The following is an 18477-nucleotide window of genomic DNA, read 5'->3' on the forward strand; positions in this document are numbered from 1 at the left end:
ATTCATAATGATACATCAAATCATGTCTGATGTTTAAACCCGCTGGTACACGTGTATTTAAAGTATAAATCCACCAACTTTCTCTATTAAGGAGCTTTCTCCTATAATCATCCACCAAATCTCCACCAATCGCCATGGCCCACGAAGTAGCCACCACAGTCAGTGAATCCTTCCTTATTTAGTATAGAGTCTACCAATACTTTGGGCGTATTAGGCCAGCTGTGAAGCAAGCTGCACCGCCTGTGTATCTAATAATAATTTTTAACTGCATCTAGCCTAGGAAAACTGTGGGGACCCCCAACCAAACCCAGACGCTCTGCATCTAACCCAGCCAATCATTTGATAGTATTGCTAGTAGCAGAGTCGCATGGGATCTAAACCTTGCATAGCCTGTGCATTTTTTCAGATCGATAAGGATGACCCAACTCGTGTTATCTGTAACATTTGTCACCAAAAGCTAAGTAGAGGCCAAAAAATCCATAGTTTGAGTACTTCATGCATGAACCGTCACATGGATATGAAGCATAAGTTGCAGTGCAAAGCTCACTGTGCTACAATGCGGCCTAGCGGGCCGGGACAACCACCATCAGCCCCACCTGTGTCATTCTGGGGAGACTAAAAGCTTGAGGATTTTGGAAAATCACCTCAACAACCATTTTAAGCAACTCTGGGACAATTGATGGAGACTCTTTTTGGAGTCCCCTTGCTGTGTTTTACGTGACGTTGCCATCGTCAATTCCAGGTGGGTCGGGTCTCTCCCCCCCCTTTTAACCGTAAGAAACTACATACACTATGGCTTGGGGTAACACAGATGGTTGAGTCTGAAGAGCTATTTACTCATACTATAGCCTGGGAATCAGAGGTCTGCTCCAAAGCTTCAGTGTCTGCTAGTCAGCGGAGTAGCCACCGCCTGTAGATCTAATTACAATTTTTTTTTTCAAATTCAAGTTTTTTTTTTATTTTTCTGTTGAAAAAGTACAAGAAAATACAATATACATAGTAAAAGGGGTAGTATAACTATAAATCTATGCATAACAACAGTACATTGGGGGGGGTACAGGGAGGGTTTTCCATCAATATCCAGATCAAGCATGTATTTTTCCATATGAAAGATAGAGAGAGAGGGAGGGAACCACGGCAGACCACCAATCAATAGAGTGCGATTATGATCATTGTTGTGCCGACATCACGGCTAACTTTAGTTGGGGGCTAGATCTTAGGCGTCAGAGTTTTGCAAATCAATCCAATCCCTCCAAATCACACAGTATCTATCAACATCAGCCGGTGAGATGGCAATCAGATGCTCCATCCTATTAAGGAGGGAGATCTCTGCAAATCATTCCTCCACAGTGGGTGGGTCTCTGCTTTTTCAGTGTCGTGGAATGACATTCTTAGCCGCCTGTATTAGGTAGCCTATTGATGATCTTTTATAACTACGTTTACTTATTGGTAACATGGATAAAAGGAGGGCTTCTGGCGTATTAGGGATAGTCAAACCAGTTATTTTCTCAATCATGGGAACCACCTTTGCCCAAAATGCATTTATTATAGGGCATGCCCACCATATGTGTGACATTGTCCCTTCCCCCTCCCCACATCTCCAACATCTATCTGAGACCACTGGATACCATCTATGAAGGACTGCTGGTACCCGATACCATCTAGAGATAATTTTGAAGGAGGTTTCCTGAGCTTTGGACCCTATTGAGGTTTTATGTGTTAGGAAGAAACATTTATCCCATTGTGAGTCAGAGAAGGACTTCCCCAGTTCCCTTTCCCATGCACCGCAGAATCCTGGCCTATTGTCAGTTACCTGGGCAATGAGGAGATTATACAGTAGGGAGATGGAGTGTGTAGGGGGTGACAATAATAGGCTCAATTTTTCAAAGTTTGTGAGATCTCTATGAAGATGTGTGCGGTTCTTCACAGTTGAATATTAGTGTTGTAACTGGCTATATTCAAAATTAGCCTTCGGGGAAGTGGCTCTTCCCTGTAACAAGTCATTGAGGGGGAGCAGCGAAGTATTGGAGATGACATGAGAAAATAATATCGGATGGGATTTATTTGAACCGAGAAATCTATTTGCAGATAGTCCTGGTGGGAAATCTGGATTATCTGAAATGGGGAGCAAGGGGCCCTGGGGGTCGATTGAGGATAAGCTTTTTTTTGGGATCTCAAAGCTAAAGCAGTGGCATAAGTACTGTATGACATGAGGCCAAGAGAGGGGACAATTAAATGGGCGCACCATGGGAGAGTGGTAAGAGCTTTAGGACAAATGGATTGAGCTATTTTGACCCACAATTTCCCCTCTGAATGATGGAAGAAGTCCAGGATTCTAGCATGTACTGCTGCCATGTAATACCTTCTACAATCCGGAAGGCTAAGGCCCCCCTTTTGTTTGTGTCTGATCAGAACGTCCCCCTGAATGCGTGGACGCCCACTTGCCCAGATAAATCTGCAAAAGCTACTGCGTAGTCTTTTCCAAAAATTTGAGGCAATTACCACGGGAATGGTTTGGAAGAGGTATAAGAGTTTAGGTAGGACGTTCATTTTTAGTATATTTATTCTGCCGAACCAGGAAAAATCCTTCACCGTCCAAGAAGTAAGATCTCTATGGAGTTGTTCAAAAAAGGGCCCAAACTTAAGATAAAATAGATGGGAGAGGTCTCTATGAATACGAATTCATAACTATTTGATACCGTGTGAGGGCCAGGCAAAGAGAAAGTTGGACTGGATGGAATCCTGTATGGATTTGGGGAGGGAGACATCGAGGGCCTCAGACTTCGCTGCATTGATTTTAAAATTTGACCATGTACCAAAGTGATCTATTTCAGCCATAACAGCAGTGATGGATATATGTGGTTGAGTGATAGATACTAGGACATCATCAGCAAATGCAGAGCACTTGTACTCGGTGCCTCCCACCTCAATCCCCCTAATATTGGGGTTATCGTGAATTGATGAGAGCAGGAGCTCCATCACTAGGATGTATAAGAGAGGGGACAGAGGACATCCCTGCCTTGTCCCATTGGTGATTATGAAAGGTGATGATAATGTTCCATTTCTCTTCAGCCTAGCTGACGGATTGCGATACGTGATGCAGGGCCATGATTTTGGCTATAAAAGGGTCCCCTACCCCAAGCTTTTTAAGAGAATAATATATGGCGTGCCAGGAGACTCTATGGAATTCTTTCTCAGCAGCCAACGGGAGTATCTAATTACAAATTTTTAACTGCATCTAGCCCAAGCAATACTTTGGGCCTAGTAGCAGTGTCTGCTAGTCAGCGGATTAACCCAGCTGTTAAGCAAGCTACACCACCTGTAGTTTGGACACTTAATTTTTTCAAAGGAAATGGTTCGAGTCCCCGGGACACTCAGTGAAGAGCATCGGGGAGGCACCCCAAGGCACAGGGGATGGGACTGACGGTAGGACGCCTTGCGGTGGACCGCCAAGCTCGATCCTTATAAAAGCTTTTTAACTGCAGCAGCTTTAGTGGATGCTACTGGAGCTGGAATTACCGCGGCTGCTGGCATGAGACTTGCCCTCCAATAGATCCTTGTAAAAGGATTTAAAGTGTACTCATTCAAATTAGAGAGACAATTTAAATTAAAAAGATTAGATCTGCCTCCACCGCAGGGGGGCTCGTTCGACCCACCAGCGGACAGGCACCAGTATTGGGAGAGGGGGGCTGGCCGTCAGGGTCCACCGCAGCTCTGGCACAAACCCGGCGACACGGAGGTCGCACGGTCAGGAACGGACTGGCCCTGTCGGCTTCGCACTTTTTTGGTTTTAGAAGGGCATGACATGCCTATATCTGTGTCTCCCCCTCCATTTACTCCTCCACCTCTTTTCTTTTCGCATGACTATATGTACTTGTCACTTTTTCATGTGTTAGTTGTGTCTTCTGAGCAGTTTGTCAGCTTTTGGACACCTTTGAAGTGTTTTCTAGGTGTTTTTTATGTGTTTCTATGTGTTTTTGTTTGCCTGCCATTGGTTTTAACGGTGTTCGAAGGTGTTCGACGAACAGTTCGGCGAACATACGGGTGTTCGACGAACCAAACCGAACTCGAACACTACGGGGGTGGCTCAACACTATTCAGTATGCCTTCAATTTTGAATAAATCCCCAACAGTGTCAACAGAAAAGCACCCACACACAATCACACCTCCTCATCCATGCTTCACGGTGAGAAACAGGCATGTAGAGTCCATCCGTTCACCTTTCCTGCGTCGCACAAAGACACGGTGGTTGGAACCAAAGATCTCAAATTTGGACTCATCAGACCAAAGCACAGATTTCCACTGGTCTAATGTCCATTCCTTGTGTTCCTTAGCCCAAACAAGTCTCTTCTGCTTGTTGCCTGTCCTTAGCAGTGGTTTCCTAGCAGCTATTTTACCATGAAGGCCTGCTGCACAAAGCCTCCTCTTAACAGTTGTTGTAGAGATGTGTCTGCTGCTAGAACTCTGTGTGGCATTGACCTGGTCTCTAAACTGAGCTGCTGTTAAACTGTGAGTTCTGAGGCTGGTGACTTGGATAAACTTATCCTCAGAAGCAGAGGTGACTCTTGGTCTTCCTTTCCTGGGGCGGTCCTCATGTGAACCAGTTTTTTTGTAGCGCTTGATGGTTTTTGCAACTGCACTTGGGGACACTTTCAAAGTTTTCCCAATTTTTCGGACTGACTGACCTTCATTTCTTAAAGTAATGATGGCCACTCGTTTTTCTTTACTTAGCTGCTTTTTTCTTGCCATAATACAAATTCTAACAGTCTATTCAGTAGGACTATCAGCTGTGTATCCACTTGACTTCTGCACAACACAACTGATGGTCCCAACCCCATTTATAAGGCAAGAAATCCCACTTATTAAACCTGACAGGGCACACCTGTGAAGTGAAAACCATTTCCGGTGACTACCTCTTGAAGCTCATCAAGAGAATGCCAAGAGTGTGCAAAGCAGTCATCAAAGCAAAAGGTGGCTACTTTGAAGAACCTAGAATATAAGACATATTTTCAGTTGTTTCACACTTTTTTGTTAAGTATATAATTCCACATGTGTTAATTCATAGTTTTGATGCCTTCAGTGTGAATGTACAATTTTCAAAGTCATGAAAATACAGAAAAATCTTTAAATGAGAAGGTGTTTCCAAACTTTTGGTCTGTACTGTACCTAGCCCCTGATTCTCCCCTTCTGCCAGACCCTTCCATGGCTACCCATCACCAAAAGTCATACAAGGTGCTACCTAACCTGCCCTTCCATTCACTTAGCCTCCTGATACCTTTGGGCCCCTCAGGACCTCTGCTCCCAGCTTTGTCTGCTTCTCACATGGTGAAACCGAGCATATCCATATGTCCGACTTTCAAACCTTTTATTTCACCCTACACTGATCTTTACACATAAATAATGATGAGATAATGTCCTAAATTCTATGGAAAGGAATGTGTCATGTGAATTAGGAAATATATAGGGGAAAAAAGATATTAAAGTCAATAATAACTTACAGAACTTTTCAGCAGGCTTGGATTCTTGTTTCTTTTTTTCTTGTAAATCGCGATCTTCATCTATATGGCATAAATATGAGAAATAAACAGTTCAATTATTTCATACATGGTGATATTAAAGCTCTTTTGTGCAAAATACGAATTGTATTATGCTTCTCCATAACTTCTGCAATGTCACAAAATGTAAGGGAGCAAGGCCACTTGCCACCTGTTCTCATTTTGCTGCTACTGTAAAAAACTGTATTTGTTCCGCACAGAAAAATCCACTAAAATAAAAGCATTAGAAAACAAGGTATAAACAAGCTGTTAGTAATAATATGGCTATTTTAAGGGTAAGTGTAACAAACTTACTCTATGTATTCAATACTAACCAACATCTCGGTTAACTTTCACCTTTTGGTTTTGTATGTCGTCATTTTGAAAGTCTAGAATATAAAGTTAGACATGGAAGCAAAAGGTGGCTACTTTGAAGAACCTAGAATATAAGACATATTTTCAGTTGTTTCACACTTTTTTGTTAAGTATATAATTCCACATGTGTTAATTCATAGTTTTGATGCCTTCAGTGTGAATGTACAATTTTCAAAGTCATGAAAATACAGAAAAATCTTTAAATGAGAAGGTGTTTCCAAACTTTTGGTCTGTACTGTACCTAGCCCCTGATTCTCCCCTTCTGCCAGACCCTTCCATGGCTACCCATCACCAAAAGTCATACAAGGTGCTACCTAACCTGCCCTTCCATAAAGGTATTATACAGATAACTGTCATATACAAACAGTGATATGGTCTTCAGAATCTTATGTATACCATATATGAGATTCTGAAGACCATGCCATTATTGAAGGAGTATTCTAGCTAGAGTCATTCATTGCATATTTTTAGAAATAATATACCGGTAAATGTCCTGTGCTGCCATTTCTGTTGTGAATTTGAGCCAAAGTACAAAGTAGTAGGGGGTAAGGAACCTTGCTGCTCCATCAAAATTGGCAGAACTGAGCAGATAATAAGAGGTAGCCAGCCGTAGGCCGAGCACCAACCGTTTTCCATTCCCTTTGAGATGTTGGAAAGTGGTGAACTGCTTTGAGTAGATCAGTGGCTATGACATAAGGAAAGAAGTATCATGTACAAATACAGTTAGGTCCATATATATTTGGACAGAGACAACATTTTTCTAATTTTGGTTCTAGACATTACCAAAATGAATTTTAAACAAAACAATTTAGATGCAGTTGAAGTTCAGACTTTCAGCTTTCATTTAAGGGTATCCACATTAAAATTGGATGAAAGGTTTAGGAGTTTCAGCTCCTTAACATGTGCCACCCTGTTTTTAAAGGGACCAAAAGTAATTGGACAATTGAATCCAAGGCTATTTCATGGACAGGTGTGGGCAATCCCTTCGTTATGTCATTCTCAATTAAGCAGATAAAAGGCCTGGACTTAATTTGAGGTGTGGTGCTTGCATTTGGAAGGTTTTGCTGTGAAGTAAACATGCGGTCAAAGGAGCTCTCCATGCAGGTGAAACAAGCCATCCTTAAGCTGCAAAAACAGAAAAAACCCATCTGAGAAATTGCTACAATATTAGGAGTGGCAAAATCTACAGTTTGGTACATCCTGAGAAAGAAAGAAAGCACTGGTGAACTCATCAATGCAAAAAGACCTGGGAGCCCACGGAAGACAACAGTGGTGGATGATCGCAGAATAATCTCCATGGTGAAGAGAAACCCCTTCACAACAGCCAGCCAAATGAACAACACTCTTCAGGAGGTAGGCGTATCAATATCCAAATCTACCATAAAGAGAAGACTGCATGAAAGTAAATACAGTGGGTTCACTGCACGGTGCAAGCCACTCATAAGCATCAAGAATAAAAAGCCTAGACTGGACTTTGCTAAAAAACATCTAAAAAAGCCAGCACAGTTCTGGAAGAACATTCTTTGGACAGATGAAACCAAGATCAACCTCTACCAGAATGATGGAAAGAGAAAAGTATGACGAAGGCATGGTACAGCTCATGATCCTAAGCATACCACATCATCTGTAAAACACGGCGGAGGCAGTGTGATGGCTTAGGCATACATGGCTGCCAGTGGCACTGGGTCACTAGTGTTTATTGATGATGTGACGCAGGACAGAAGCAGCCGAATGAATTCTGATGTATTCAGAGCCATACTGTGTGCTCAGATCCAGCCAAATGCAGCCAAACTGATTGGTCGTCGTTTCATACTACAGATGGACAATGACCCAAAACATAAAGCCAAAGCAACCCAGGAGTTTATTAAAGCAAAGAAGTGGAATATTCTTGAATGGCCAAGTCAGTCACCTGATCTCAACCCAATTGAGCATGCATTTCACTTGTTAAAGACTAAACTTCAGACAGAAAGGCCCACAAACAAACAGCAACTGAAAACCACCGCAGTGAAGGCCTGGCAGAGCATCAAAAAGGAGGAAACACAGCGTCTGGTGATGTCCATGAGTTCAAGACTTCAGGCAGTCATTGCCAAGAAAGGGTTTTCAACCAAGTACTAGAAATGAACATTTTATTTACAATTATTTAATCTGTCCCAATACTTTTGGTCCCTTTAAAAACAGGGTGGCACATGTTAAGGAGCTGAAACTCCTAAACCCTTCATCCAATTTTAATGTGGATACCCTCAAATGAAAGTCTGAACTTCAACTGCATCTGAATTGTTTTGTTTAAAATTCATTGTGGTAATGTCTGGAACCAAAATTAGAAAAATGTTGTCTCTGTCCAAATATATATGGACCTAACTGTAGGTGCATTATAAAACCCTTTTCTCATATCACTCTCTTTTTTGACTTGTTAGGGATGGACTATTGATATGTGGAAATTGCAGGAGCTTAGAACATGCTCCCCATTACTTCCTTTTAAACTTTCAAATCAACTCACTTTTTTTTCTATTAAAAAGAAAAGAAAGAAAAGAAAAACATATTTGGTATCACCGCATTTGTAAAGGGCTGATCTCTCAAAATATAAAATTAACCCATATAGTAAACACTGTAAAGTGAAAAAAATTAAAAACACCAGAATTGCGTTTTTTTGCCGCCTCAGCTTTCTAGAAAAAAAAACATAAAAAGTGATCAAAATGTTCTATGCATTCTGATTTGATATCACTAAAAGTGCAAGCTTGCCGCACCAAAAATAAGCCCTCGCACATCTCAATTGAAAAAAAAAAACTATATGTCTCAGAAAATGGTAACACAAACCCCCAAAAAATTCTTACAAAAATTAGATTTTTTTTTCATTACTCAAATAGAAAAAAATTGATGGAAGTTTGGTGCCACTATAATCACACTGATTTGGACAACCACGGTTCAAACTGATTTTTAACGTTCAATGAACACTGTATTTTCTTCACCATTTCATCCCAATTGGAATTTTTTCCCTGTTTTTCAGTTTATTATATGGCAAAATGAATGGTGTCATTCAAAACTATAGATTATTCCTCAATAAACAAGTCCTCATGCATCTATATAGACTCAAAAAATATAAAAGTTGTAGGTCTCAATGGGAACCTGTCTTGTTCCCAACTGCTATTAACCTGCAGCTATGGGGTTAATCTGCCAGTTAATAGTGTTCTAAAGCTCTGCTGCTACTGCATTGAAAGCCGAGCTGCCTGGAAGAAATTAACTTTATTCCTCCGGCTTTCAGTCATGGAGGAGTGCCAAGGCGCCTTCAGTTCCCGACTGACCGTCACTGACAGCCAGCTTACCAGTGCATAAGTGCAGAGACTGCTGTCAGTCAGTGCCGGGGCATGCTTACAGTTGCCGTTCACTATGTATTCAGCAGTGACTGAAGATGCTGGGAGGAATAATGTTCATTTTCTCCCGATAGATGGACAGCTTTAGAAAGCTATTAACTTGGTTAAATCTAGGGATTGAGAAGGGGTTGTTTTAGTAGTGGACAACCCCTTTAACAACATTTGGGGACATGAAAGGTTCCCTTTAGGTGTCCCCCCTTCACGCTGCATCCGTCCCATACTTAGCCTCCTCTTCACACAGTTCCTCCACACTTTATTCCACATATATTTATCACTCTCTATACTGTGCACACCCCCTGCTCTGCATTCTCTCACCTTCTTCCTGCTCACTCTCTATACTGCGCCCCCTACAGACTACATAGTCTCTATATTGTGCCCCCACTTTTCCCCACTGATATTGTCCCCCTTACACTCCCCACATCAATCTGTCCCCATTTCACCCCATACTGCACACATACAAGTACTCCCCGCATCCTTGGAGACACCTCTTATCACTACATTAGGTGGTCTGACGGTGCCCCCTGCTGGCTGCGCCCAGGGCAAATGCCCCACCTGCCCCCCGCCACCCCCCCCTTAATAATTTATTTTTATCAACCAACAAAATGCCAAGTTAATGAAAAAAATTAGAAATCAAATCAATATTTGGGGTGACCACACTTTGCCTTCAAAACAGCATCAATTCTTCTAGATACAGAATTATAGGCAGGTATATGAGTAACAACTATACCACACAGGAGATAATAATCATCATTTTCATACGCCAGTTGAAACAGTCATATTAAATAGAAAAAGCTATGTAGGAGGCTTAAAATCTGGGTGAGGAACAGCCAAACTCTACTGCAAAGAAGAGGTTGTGAAAGACAGTTTCAGGTCACAGGGCATACACCATGACAAGACTGAACCCAGCAACAAGACATGAGGTAGTAATACTGCATCATCAAGGTCTCTCCAAGACAATGATTGCAAAGCAGACTGGCATTTTAAGATGTGTTGTTAAAGATCTTTTGAAGAAGCACCAAGAGATGGGCAATGTTGAGGACTGTAGACACAGGAAAATAAAAAGTCTATAAATGGAAAAAAAAAAGCAAGGAAAAAATTGTGATTAGTATACAGAAATTTCTGCAACTCATCTCTCAGGTGTACTGGTGGCCCACATTTCATTAAATTAAGGTCTGACATTAAAGGGAAGTAAGCCTGACGTGGCTTTCATCTGCTGCACTAACTTTGCTTGCTCGACCACTATCAATGTTTTGAATGCGTTGAACAACTTTGGGTGCATTTATTTTTTAGATGATTTTTTATTTTTTTTGTGGTAATCCAATTATTCACATTATTTTGAAATTTTAATAAAGCTTCTTCTAAAGGGGGAAGGGTGTTTTTGTTATTGCTCTATAAACTGAACATATGATTGCTTATGTAATACATGGGAATACTCCTGTCCTGCAGTGTAATATGTCTCTCTGTGTTAAGTTGACCACATAGAAAACAACGCTGATGTCCCATCATTCGTTAGGCAGACAGCTATGTCTCCTGATAATTCATATAAAGAAAATGACGTACGAGAACATGATGATATTAAAAAATACAAAGTTTATTATTATCCAAAGTTAAAAAGTAGCTAACATATAAACCATAATAAGAAGGCACAGCGCCGAAACGCGCGTAGGGGTGACAGTACCTGGACTCACATCACTTGATATCCACACATGTAAGTTTCAATACTTTGTATTTATTACTGCTGTTTAATGGTGACTATCCCCCTTTATTTGCTATGCACTGTGCGCTTTAGCGGTTCTTTTGAGCCCTTTTCATAGCTCCAATTATATACAGTGCCTACAAGTAGTATTCAACCCCCTGCAGATTTAGCTGGTTTGATAAGATGCAAATAAGTTAGAGCCTTCAAACTGCAAACGAGAGTAGGTTTTATGAACAGAAGCATAAATCTTACAAACCAAAAAGTTATGTTGCTCAGTTGAATTTTATTAAATTTTAAACATAAAAGTGTGGGTCAATTATTATACAACCCCTATGTTTAATATTTTGTGGAATAACCCTTGTTTGCAATTACAGCTAATAATCGTCTTTTATAAGACCTGATCAGGCCGGCACAGGTCTGTGGAGTTATCTTGGCCCACTCCTCCATGCAGATCTTCTCCAAGTTATCTAGGTTCTTTGGGTGTCTCATGTGGACTTTATTCTTGAGCTCCTTCCACAAGTTTTCAATTGGGTTAAGGTCAGGAGACTGACTAGGCCACTCCAACACCTTGACTTTTTCCCTATTGAACCAGGCCTTGGTTTTCTTGGCTGTGTGCTTTGGGTCGTTGTCTTGTTGGAAGATGAAATTACGACCCATCTTAAGATCCTTGATGGAGGAGCGGAGGTTCTTGGCCAAAATCTCCAGGTAGGCCGTGCTATCCATCTTCCCATGGATGCGGACCAGATGGCCAGGCCCCTTGGCAGAGAAACAGCCCCACAGCATGATGCTGCCACCACCATGCTTGACTGTAGGGATGGTATTCTTGGGGTCGTATGCAGTGCCATCCAGTCTCCAAACGTCATGTGTGTGGTTGGCACCAAAGATCTCGATCTTGGTCTCATCAGACCATAGAACCTTGAATCAGTCTGTCTCAGAGTCCTCCAAGTGATCATGAGCAAACTGTAGACGAGCCTTGACATGACGCTTTGAAAGTAAAGGTACCTTACGGGCTCGTCTGGAACGGAGACCATTGCGGTGGAGTACGTTACTTATGGTATTGACTGAAACCAATGTCCCCACTGCCATGAGATCTTCCCGGAGCTCCTTCCTTGTTGTCCTTGGGTTAGCCTTGACTCTTCGGACAAGCCTGGCCTCGGCACGGGAGGACACTTTCAAAGGCTGTCCTGGCCGTGGAAGGCTAACAGTAGTTCCATAAGCCTTCCACTTACGGATGATGCTCCCAACAGTGGAGAGAGGTAGGCCCAACTCCTTGGAAAGGGTTTTGTACCCCTTGCCAGCCTTGTGACCCTCCACGATCTTGTCTCTGATGGCCTTGGAATGCTCCTTTGTCTTTCCCATGTTGACCATGTCTGAGTGCTGTTCACAAGTTTGGGGAGGGTCTTAAATAGTCAGAAAAGGCTGGCAAAAGAGATCTTTAATCCACACATGTGAAGCTCATTATTCTTGGTGCCTGAACTACTTCTTAATACTTTAGGGGGACCGAACAGAATTCTTGTGGTTTGAGGGGTTGAATAATAAATGACACTCTGAATTAGCTTTTTACGTTTTTAACAAAAAAAAAAAATCAAAAACAAAATTTGCTGCAGTGCATTTCCCACTTCCAGGCTGATCTACAGTACAAATGTCACAATGCCAAGTTAATTCCGCATGTGTCAACCAGCTAAATCTGCAGGGGGTTGAATACTACTTGTAGGCACTGTATATGTCCCATTTCAGCGATTTTGTTATCATTAATCTACATCATGTGTTGGAATATATATACTTCACTTGAATGTTTTCTCTATTACTAATCTATATCATGTGTTTGACCGGTCCCAGAGTACTTTGTCTTTTTGCCCACCACTAATGTATCTGCGCCATTATGGTTTATATGTTAGCTACTTTTTAACTTTGGATAATAATAAACTTTGTATTTTTTAATATCATCATGTTCTCGTACATCATTTTCTTTATATGAATTATTATTTGAGACGTTGAACAGATTCTGTTTTTCTGATATGTGACCTATATGGTCAAATTACTTTGCCTTAGCTATATCTCCTGAGTTGGCGAAGAGCTAATGTACTTTCAACAGAAAGAGAGGAGAATGTCTCTAGCAGACTCTTCTGCAGGGACTTATTTCCAATGAAAATAAAAGGCGTTGAGATGTAAACTGCCCAAACTTTCTCTCCCTCAACATCATCTGTCAGGAAGAGTTGGGATGATCTATACACATTAGGTCTTATTTTACATATTAAGTATTTTAGTAGTCAGTAGTGCCCTGCTGCACTAATTTTACATTGAAGACATTTCATGTTGCCTTTTAGATTCTTTTGGTTAAAAAATGTATAACCCATGGGACAACCTTAAAATGGGTCATCTTAACACAGATTTTTATGGCATATCTACCGGCATAATAATGGCTAAAGATTGTTGAGAACTTAGAAATAAATCAGTGGTAAGGATACTTAATGATTAGTGATGAGCAAGCATGCTCGTTTAACCCTTTCACCGAGCATGCTCGGGTGCTTACCAAGTATCTTCGGCGTGCTCGTATATTATGTTCTAGTCCCTGTGTCTGCATGATTTATGGCTGTAAGACAGCCTCAACACATGTGAAGATTCCCTAACAAACAGGCAATCCCTGCATGTGTTCAGTCTGTCTTACAGCTGTAAATCATGCAGACGCAGATACTTGAACATAATATACGAGTACGCCGAAGCTACTCGGTAAGCACCCGAGCATGCTCGGTGAAAAGGTTAAACGAGCATACTCGCTCATCAGTATTAATCATATAACAGATGTGTCCCTGACCCCATCTTCAAAATTATCCCCAAAAGAATACTTTATTATCCTATAAGTTTCTATAAGATGGTTCCAAGATGATCTGCACAATAATATTGTATGGTATATGGTACCATGTTCCATTTATACTGGGGGTACCAAAAATTCCAAAGATACTAGCAATGGGATTTTAGAGGACAGAATTTTGGATACCTACAGTACAGACAAAAAGTTTGGACACACCTTCTCATTTCTGTATTTTCAGGACTATGAAAATTGTACATTCACACTGAAGGCATCAAAACTATGAATTAACACATGTGGAATTATATACTTAACAAATAAGTGTGAAACAACTGAAAATATGTCTTATATTCTAGGTTCTTCAAAGTAGCCACCTTTTGCTTTGATGACTGCTTTGCGCACTCTTGGCATTCTCTTGATGAGCTTCAAGAGGTAGTCACCGGAAATGGTTTTCACTTCACAGGTGTGCCCTGTCAGGTTTAATAAGTGGAATTTCTTGCCTTATAAATGGGGTTGGGACCATCAGTTGTGTTGTGCAGAAGTCTTGTGGATACACAGCTGATAGTCCTACTGAATAGACTGTTAGTTGCTTTTTTCTTGCCATAATACAAATTCTAACGGCACCAATGAATTCATAAAGTTAATAATAATGCATAAATTATAAATAATAGATAATAATTGCAGCAAATGTAACTCGCAATTGCACAACACAAAAAAATAAATAAAAGTGTGTATTGTAATAGGGCATCTTTATGAATGCTGACAGACTTTAAAAACCACGTTTAAGTTCTAAACCCCTTAGTGACCACCAATACGTTTTTTTACTGACCTGAGATGTAAGTGAAAGAAAACATCCCCCGATGCATGAAAATGCAGCAGCTGATGGCTGTACACTATAGCTGACATGCTGCTACATCAGCCATGAGTGTTGGCATGGACCATGGCCGTTTAACCCCTTAGATGCTACTGTCAATAGTCACCACGACATCTAGAAGGTTAACAAAGTGTAGGGGCTCCCTCTTTAACCCCATTAGCACAGTGAGATTGTGATTGTGTGGTCCTGATGGTTGCCATTGCAATCCAAAACCAAGTAATGGCCCTAGGGTCTGCCAGCTACAGTGGAGGAAATAAGTATTTGATACACTGCCGATTTTGCAAGTTTTCCCACTTACAAAGAATGGAGAGGTCTGTAATTTTTATTGTAGGTACACTTAAACTGTGAGAGACAGAATCTAAAAATAAAACCCAGAAAATCATATTGTATGATTTTTAAATACCGGAATTAAAATGCATTTTATTGCATGAAATAAGTATTTGATCACCTACCAACCAGCAATAATTCCTGGATCTCACAGACCTGTTAGTTTTTCTTTAGCAAGCCCTCCTACTCTGCACTCATTACTTGTATTAATTGCACCTGTTTGAATTTGTTACCTGTATAAAAATCACCTGTCCACACACTCAATCAATCACACTCCAATCTCTCCACCGTGGCCAAGACCAAAGAAAACTAAGGACACCAGGGACATAATTGTAGACCTGCACAAGGCTGAGATGGGCTACAGGACAATAGACAAGCAGCTTGTTGAGAAGGCAACAACTGTTGGTGCAATTATTTGAAAATGGAAGAAACACAAGATGACTATCAATTTACTTGGGTCTGGAGCTCCATGCGAGATCTCGCCTCGTGGGGTAAGGATGATTCTGAGAAAGGTCAGGAATCAGCCAAGAACTACACGAGAGGACATGATTAATGACCTGAATAGACATGGGACCACAGTCTCAAACATTACCATTAGTAACACACTACGCCGTCATGGATTAAAATCCTGCAGGGCGTGCAACGTCCCCCTGCTCACGCAAGCACATGTCAAGACCTGTTTGAAGTTTGCCAATGACTATCTAGATGATCCAGGGGAGGCATGGGAGAAAGTCATGTGGTCAGATGAGACTAATATAGAACTTTTTGGTATGAACTCCACTCGCCGTGTTTGGAGGAAGAAGAAGGACGAGTGCAACCCCAAAAACACCGTCCCAACGGTGACGCATGGTGGAGGAAACATGCTTTGGGGGTGCTTTTCTGCAAAGGCGACAGGATGACTGCATCATATTGAAGGGAGGATGGGTCATGGATCTCGAGATTTTGGCCAACAACCTTCTTACCTCAGTAAGATCATTGAAGATGGATCGTTGCTGGGACTTCCAGCATGACAATGATCTGAAACACACAGCCAGGGCAATTAAGGAGTGGCTCTGTAAGAAGCATTTCAAGTTTCTGGAGTGGCCTAGCCAGTTTCCAGACCTGAACCCAATAGACAATCTTTGGAGAGAGCTGAAACTCAATGATGCCCGGCGACACCACCAAAACCTGTGGGCCAAAATCCCTGCTGCAGTGTGTGCAAACTTGGCAAGAACTACAGGAAACGTTTGACCTCTGTAAGTACAAAGATTTCTGTGCCAAATATTAAGTTCTGTTTTTCTATTGTATCAAATACTTATTTCAAGCAATAAAATGTAAATTAATTATGTTAGAATCATAAAATGTGATTTTTTGGGGATTTTTTTTAGATTCTGACTCTCACAATCGAAGTGTACCTATGATTAAAATTACAGACCTCTCCATTCTTTGTAGGTGGGAAAACTTCAAAATCAAAAGTGTATCAAATACTTATTTTCCCCACTGTATAGTGACCTGTTCAGATGTTAGCAACATTTTAGTAACATGCGCATTATGGAGAGAGAAAAGGAAAACGCGAGTTCATCTAGTGTAGACTAGTGATGAGCGAGTATGTTCGGTTTACCCTTTCGGTGAGTATACTCGGGCGAGTACCGAGTATCTTCAGCGTATTTGGTGATATGTTTGCATCACTCCCATGTGCATGATTTGTGACTGTTTAACAGCTTTAATACATGTGAGGAATGCGAAAGAAACAAGCATTCCTCACATGTATTAAAGCTGTCAAACAAATCATGCACACGGGAGCGATTCAAACATATCACAGAGTACGCTGAAGATACCCGGTACTCGCACGAGTATACTTGCCTAAAGGGTTAACCGTACATACTCGCTCATCACTAGGGTAGACGTTTCAATATTCCCAGGCATGGACTGAGCTCCAATACATGTACATAGAGTGACTGCATGCTTGAACCCCAAGCCTGGACAACCCCTTCAATTGTGCATTAACTTTTTGTTCTTCCAATGTTAAATTATGTTTGGTTATTTGGATGATAGTTTTTCTTTTTTCTGTAGTTATTCACTACATTTCACAGATGGTCTGTATGTATTACTCCTGATGTTCTACTAGATAAAAGGTGCGTGAAGATTGACTGGTTGATATTTGTTACATCATATCTGAGCAATTGTTTGTTCTAGAAAAATTATAGTATACTAGTTTCATTAGTTTTACTTTTTGTTTGTTTCTAGTCTTGAATAAAGAAATGTCTTTTTTTGCATATTCACAATGTTCTTGTAAGACAGTATTTTTATAGTGTTAATACATAATATAAACTTTAATATTATCCTTCTTAGTACAGAGACGAGTCATTCATAAGCAAAATTGTAATTGTTCATGTTTCCTTGTCTTTTGTATTGCTTTGGTCGCTATGTTTTCTTTTAATTCTTTCTCTTTGTCCATGTTACGTTACCCTCTTAGTTACTACGGATAGGAGTTTCCTTATAGCGTGTAGGATAAATGGCCTATTGTTATGTGCACCAGCAACACGCTATGAGGAAACTCCTGTCCGTAGTAACTAAGAGATTAATGTAACATGGACAAAGAGAAAGAATTAAAACAAAACATAGCGACCAAAGCAATACAAAAGACAAGGAAACATGAACACTTACAACTATACCTATCAATGACTTGTCTCAGTACTAAGAAGGATAATATTCAGTAGAAGTTTATAATACGTATTAACACTATAAAAATACTGTCTTACAAGAACGCTATGAATATGCAAAAAATTAAACAAAACATTTCTTTATTCAAGACGAAGAAATGAACAAAAAGTGAAAAGAACAAAAAAAATAAAAACTACCATCCAAATTACCAAACGTAATTTAACATAAGAAGAACAAAAAGATACTATAAAATTATGGAACAACTCCAACTTAGTAATATGGATTGCTGATAAAATAGGGGAATAAGTCATTAAAAACTATAAAGGTTATGAAAGGAGGTGAATAACAACATCCTCTCCTATTAAAAGAATAACTGCAGAGTTCCCTGCACTAGAAAGCACATAATAACAAAAGTGATAATCAAGGCTGTTTCAAAAAATTCTTTTAACCAAAGAAGAGAAAAGACGTCTTCATTGTATCATATCCCTGACGTCACTGATTTTAAAATCTACCTAAAATACTTATAGATCTTATTGAAGCTCACTGTGGTAGTGTGGCGCCCCTGAAGGGTTCAGTCGCCACAGGGGTACTGCACCTCAGACGGAGGTGTGGTATCTCCTCTTCCAGGTAAGGATGGAGCATCACACAGGTCCCCACCACCACATTCAACACTACACCACTCCTGCTCTGTAGGGGGCCAGATAGCACCATAGTGCTGCCCCGGGCTCGAATAGAGGAGTTGGGGGGAACCAAAGTGAGGGGGAACCAAGTAGTGGGTGTGGGTGGAGGAAACACTTACAGGAAGCACAACAGGATTCATATAAATTAGGAAGCCATCTTAAGTTCAAGGT

At 40.7% G+C, this 18477-nt stretch overlaps 1 protein-coding gene across 2 annotated transcripts in view; it reads right to left on the bottom strand.

Annotated features, from left to right (window-relative positions):
• LOC141258978 (kyphoscoliosis peptidase-like) overlaps positions 1-18477 on the bottom strand; it is a 64815-nt gene that overhangs the window by 36798 nt on the left and 9540 nt on the right. The window contains exons 4-5 of one of the 2 annotated variants that reach the window (XM_073674313.1): positions 5870-5923; positions 5499-5558 (exon numbers count right to left, since the gene is read on the bottom strand). In XM_073674313.1, the coding sequence (XP_073530414.1) occupies positions 5499-5558; positions 5870-5923 (114 nt within the window). The remainder of the gene's footprint in view (positions 1-5498; positions 5559-5869; positions 5924-18477) is intronic. The other variant, XM_073674314.1, reaches the window with a different exon arrangement.

The sequence above is a fragment of the Phyllobates terribilis genome, unplaced genomic scaffold, assembly GCF_046119375.1.
Source record: "Phyllobates terribilis strain yellow unplaced genomic scaffold, ASM4611937v1 Scaffold_3__8_contigs__length_932513732, whole genome shotgun sequence".
In the NCBI taxonomy this organism is placed as follows: Eukaryota; Metazoa; Chordata; class Amphibia; order Anura; family Dendrobatidae; genus Phyllobates; species Phyllobates terribilis.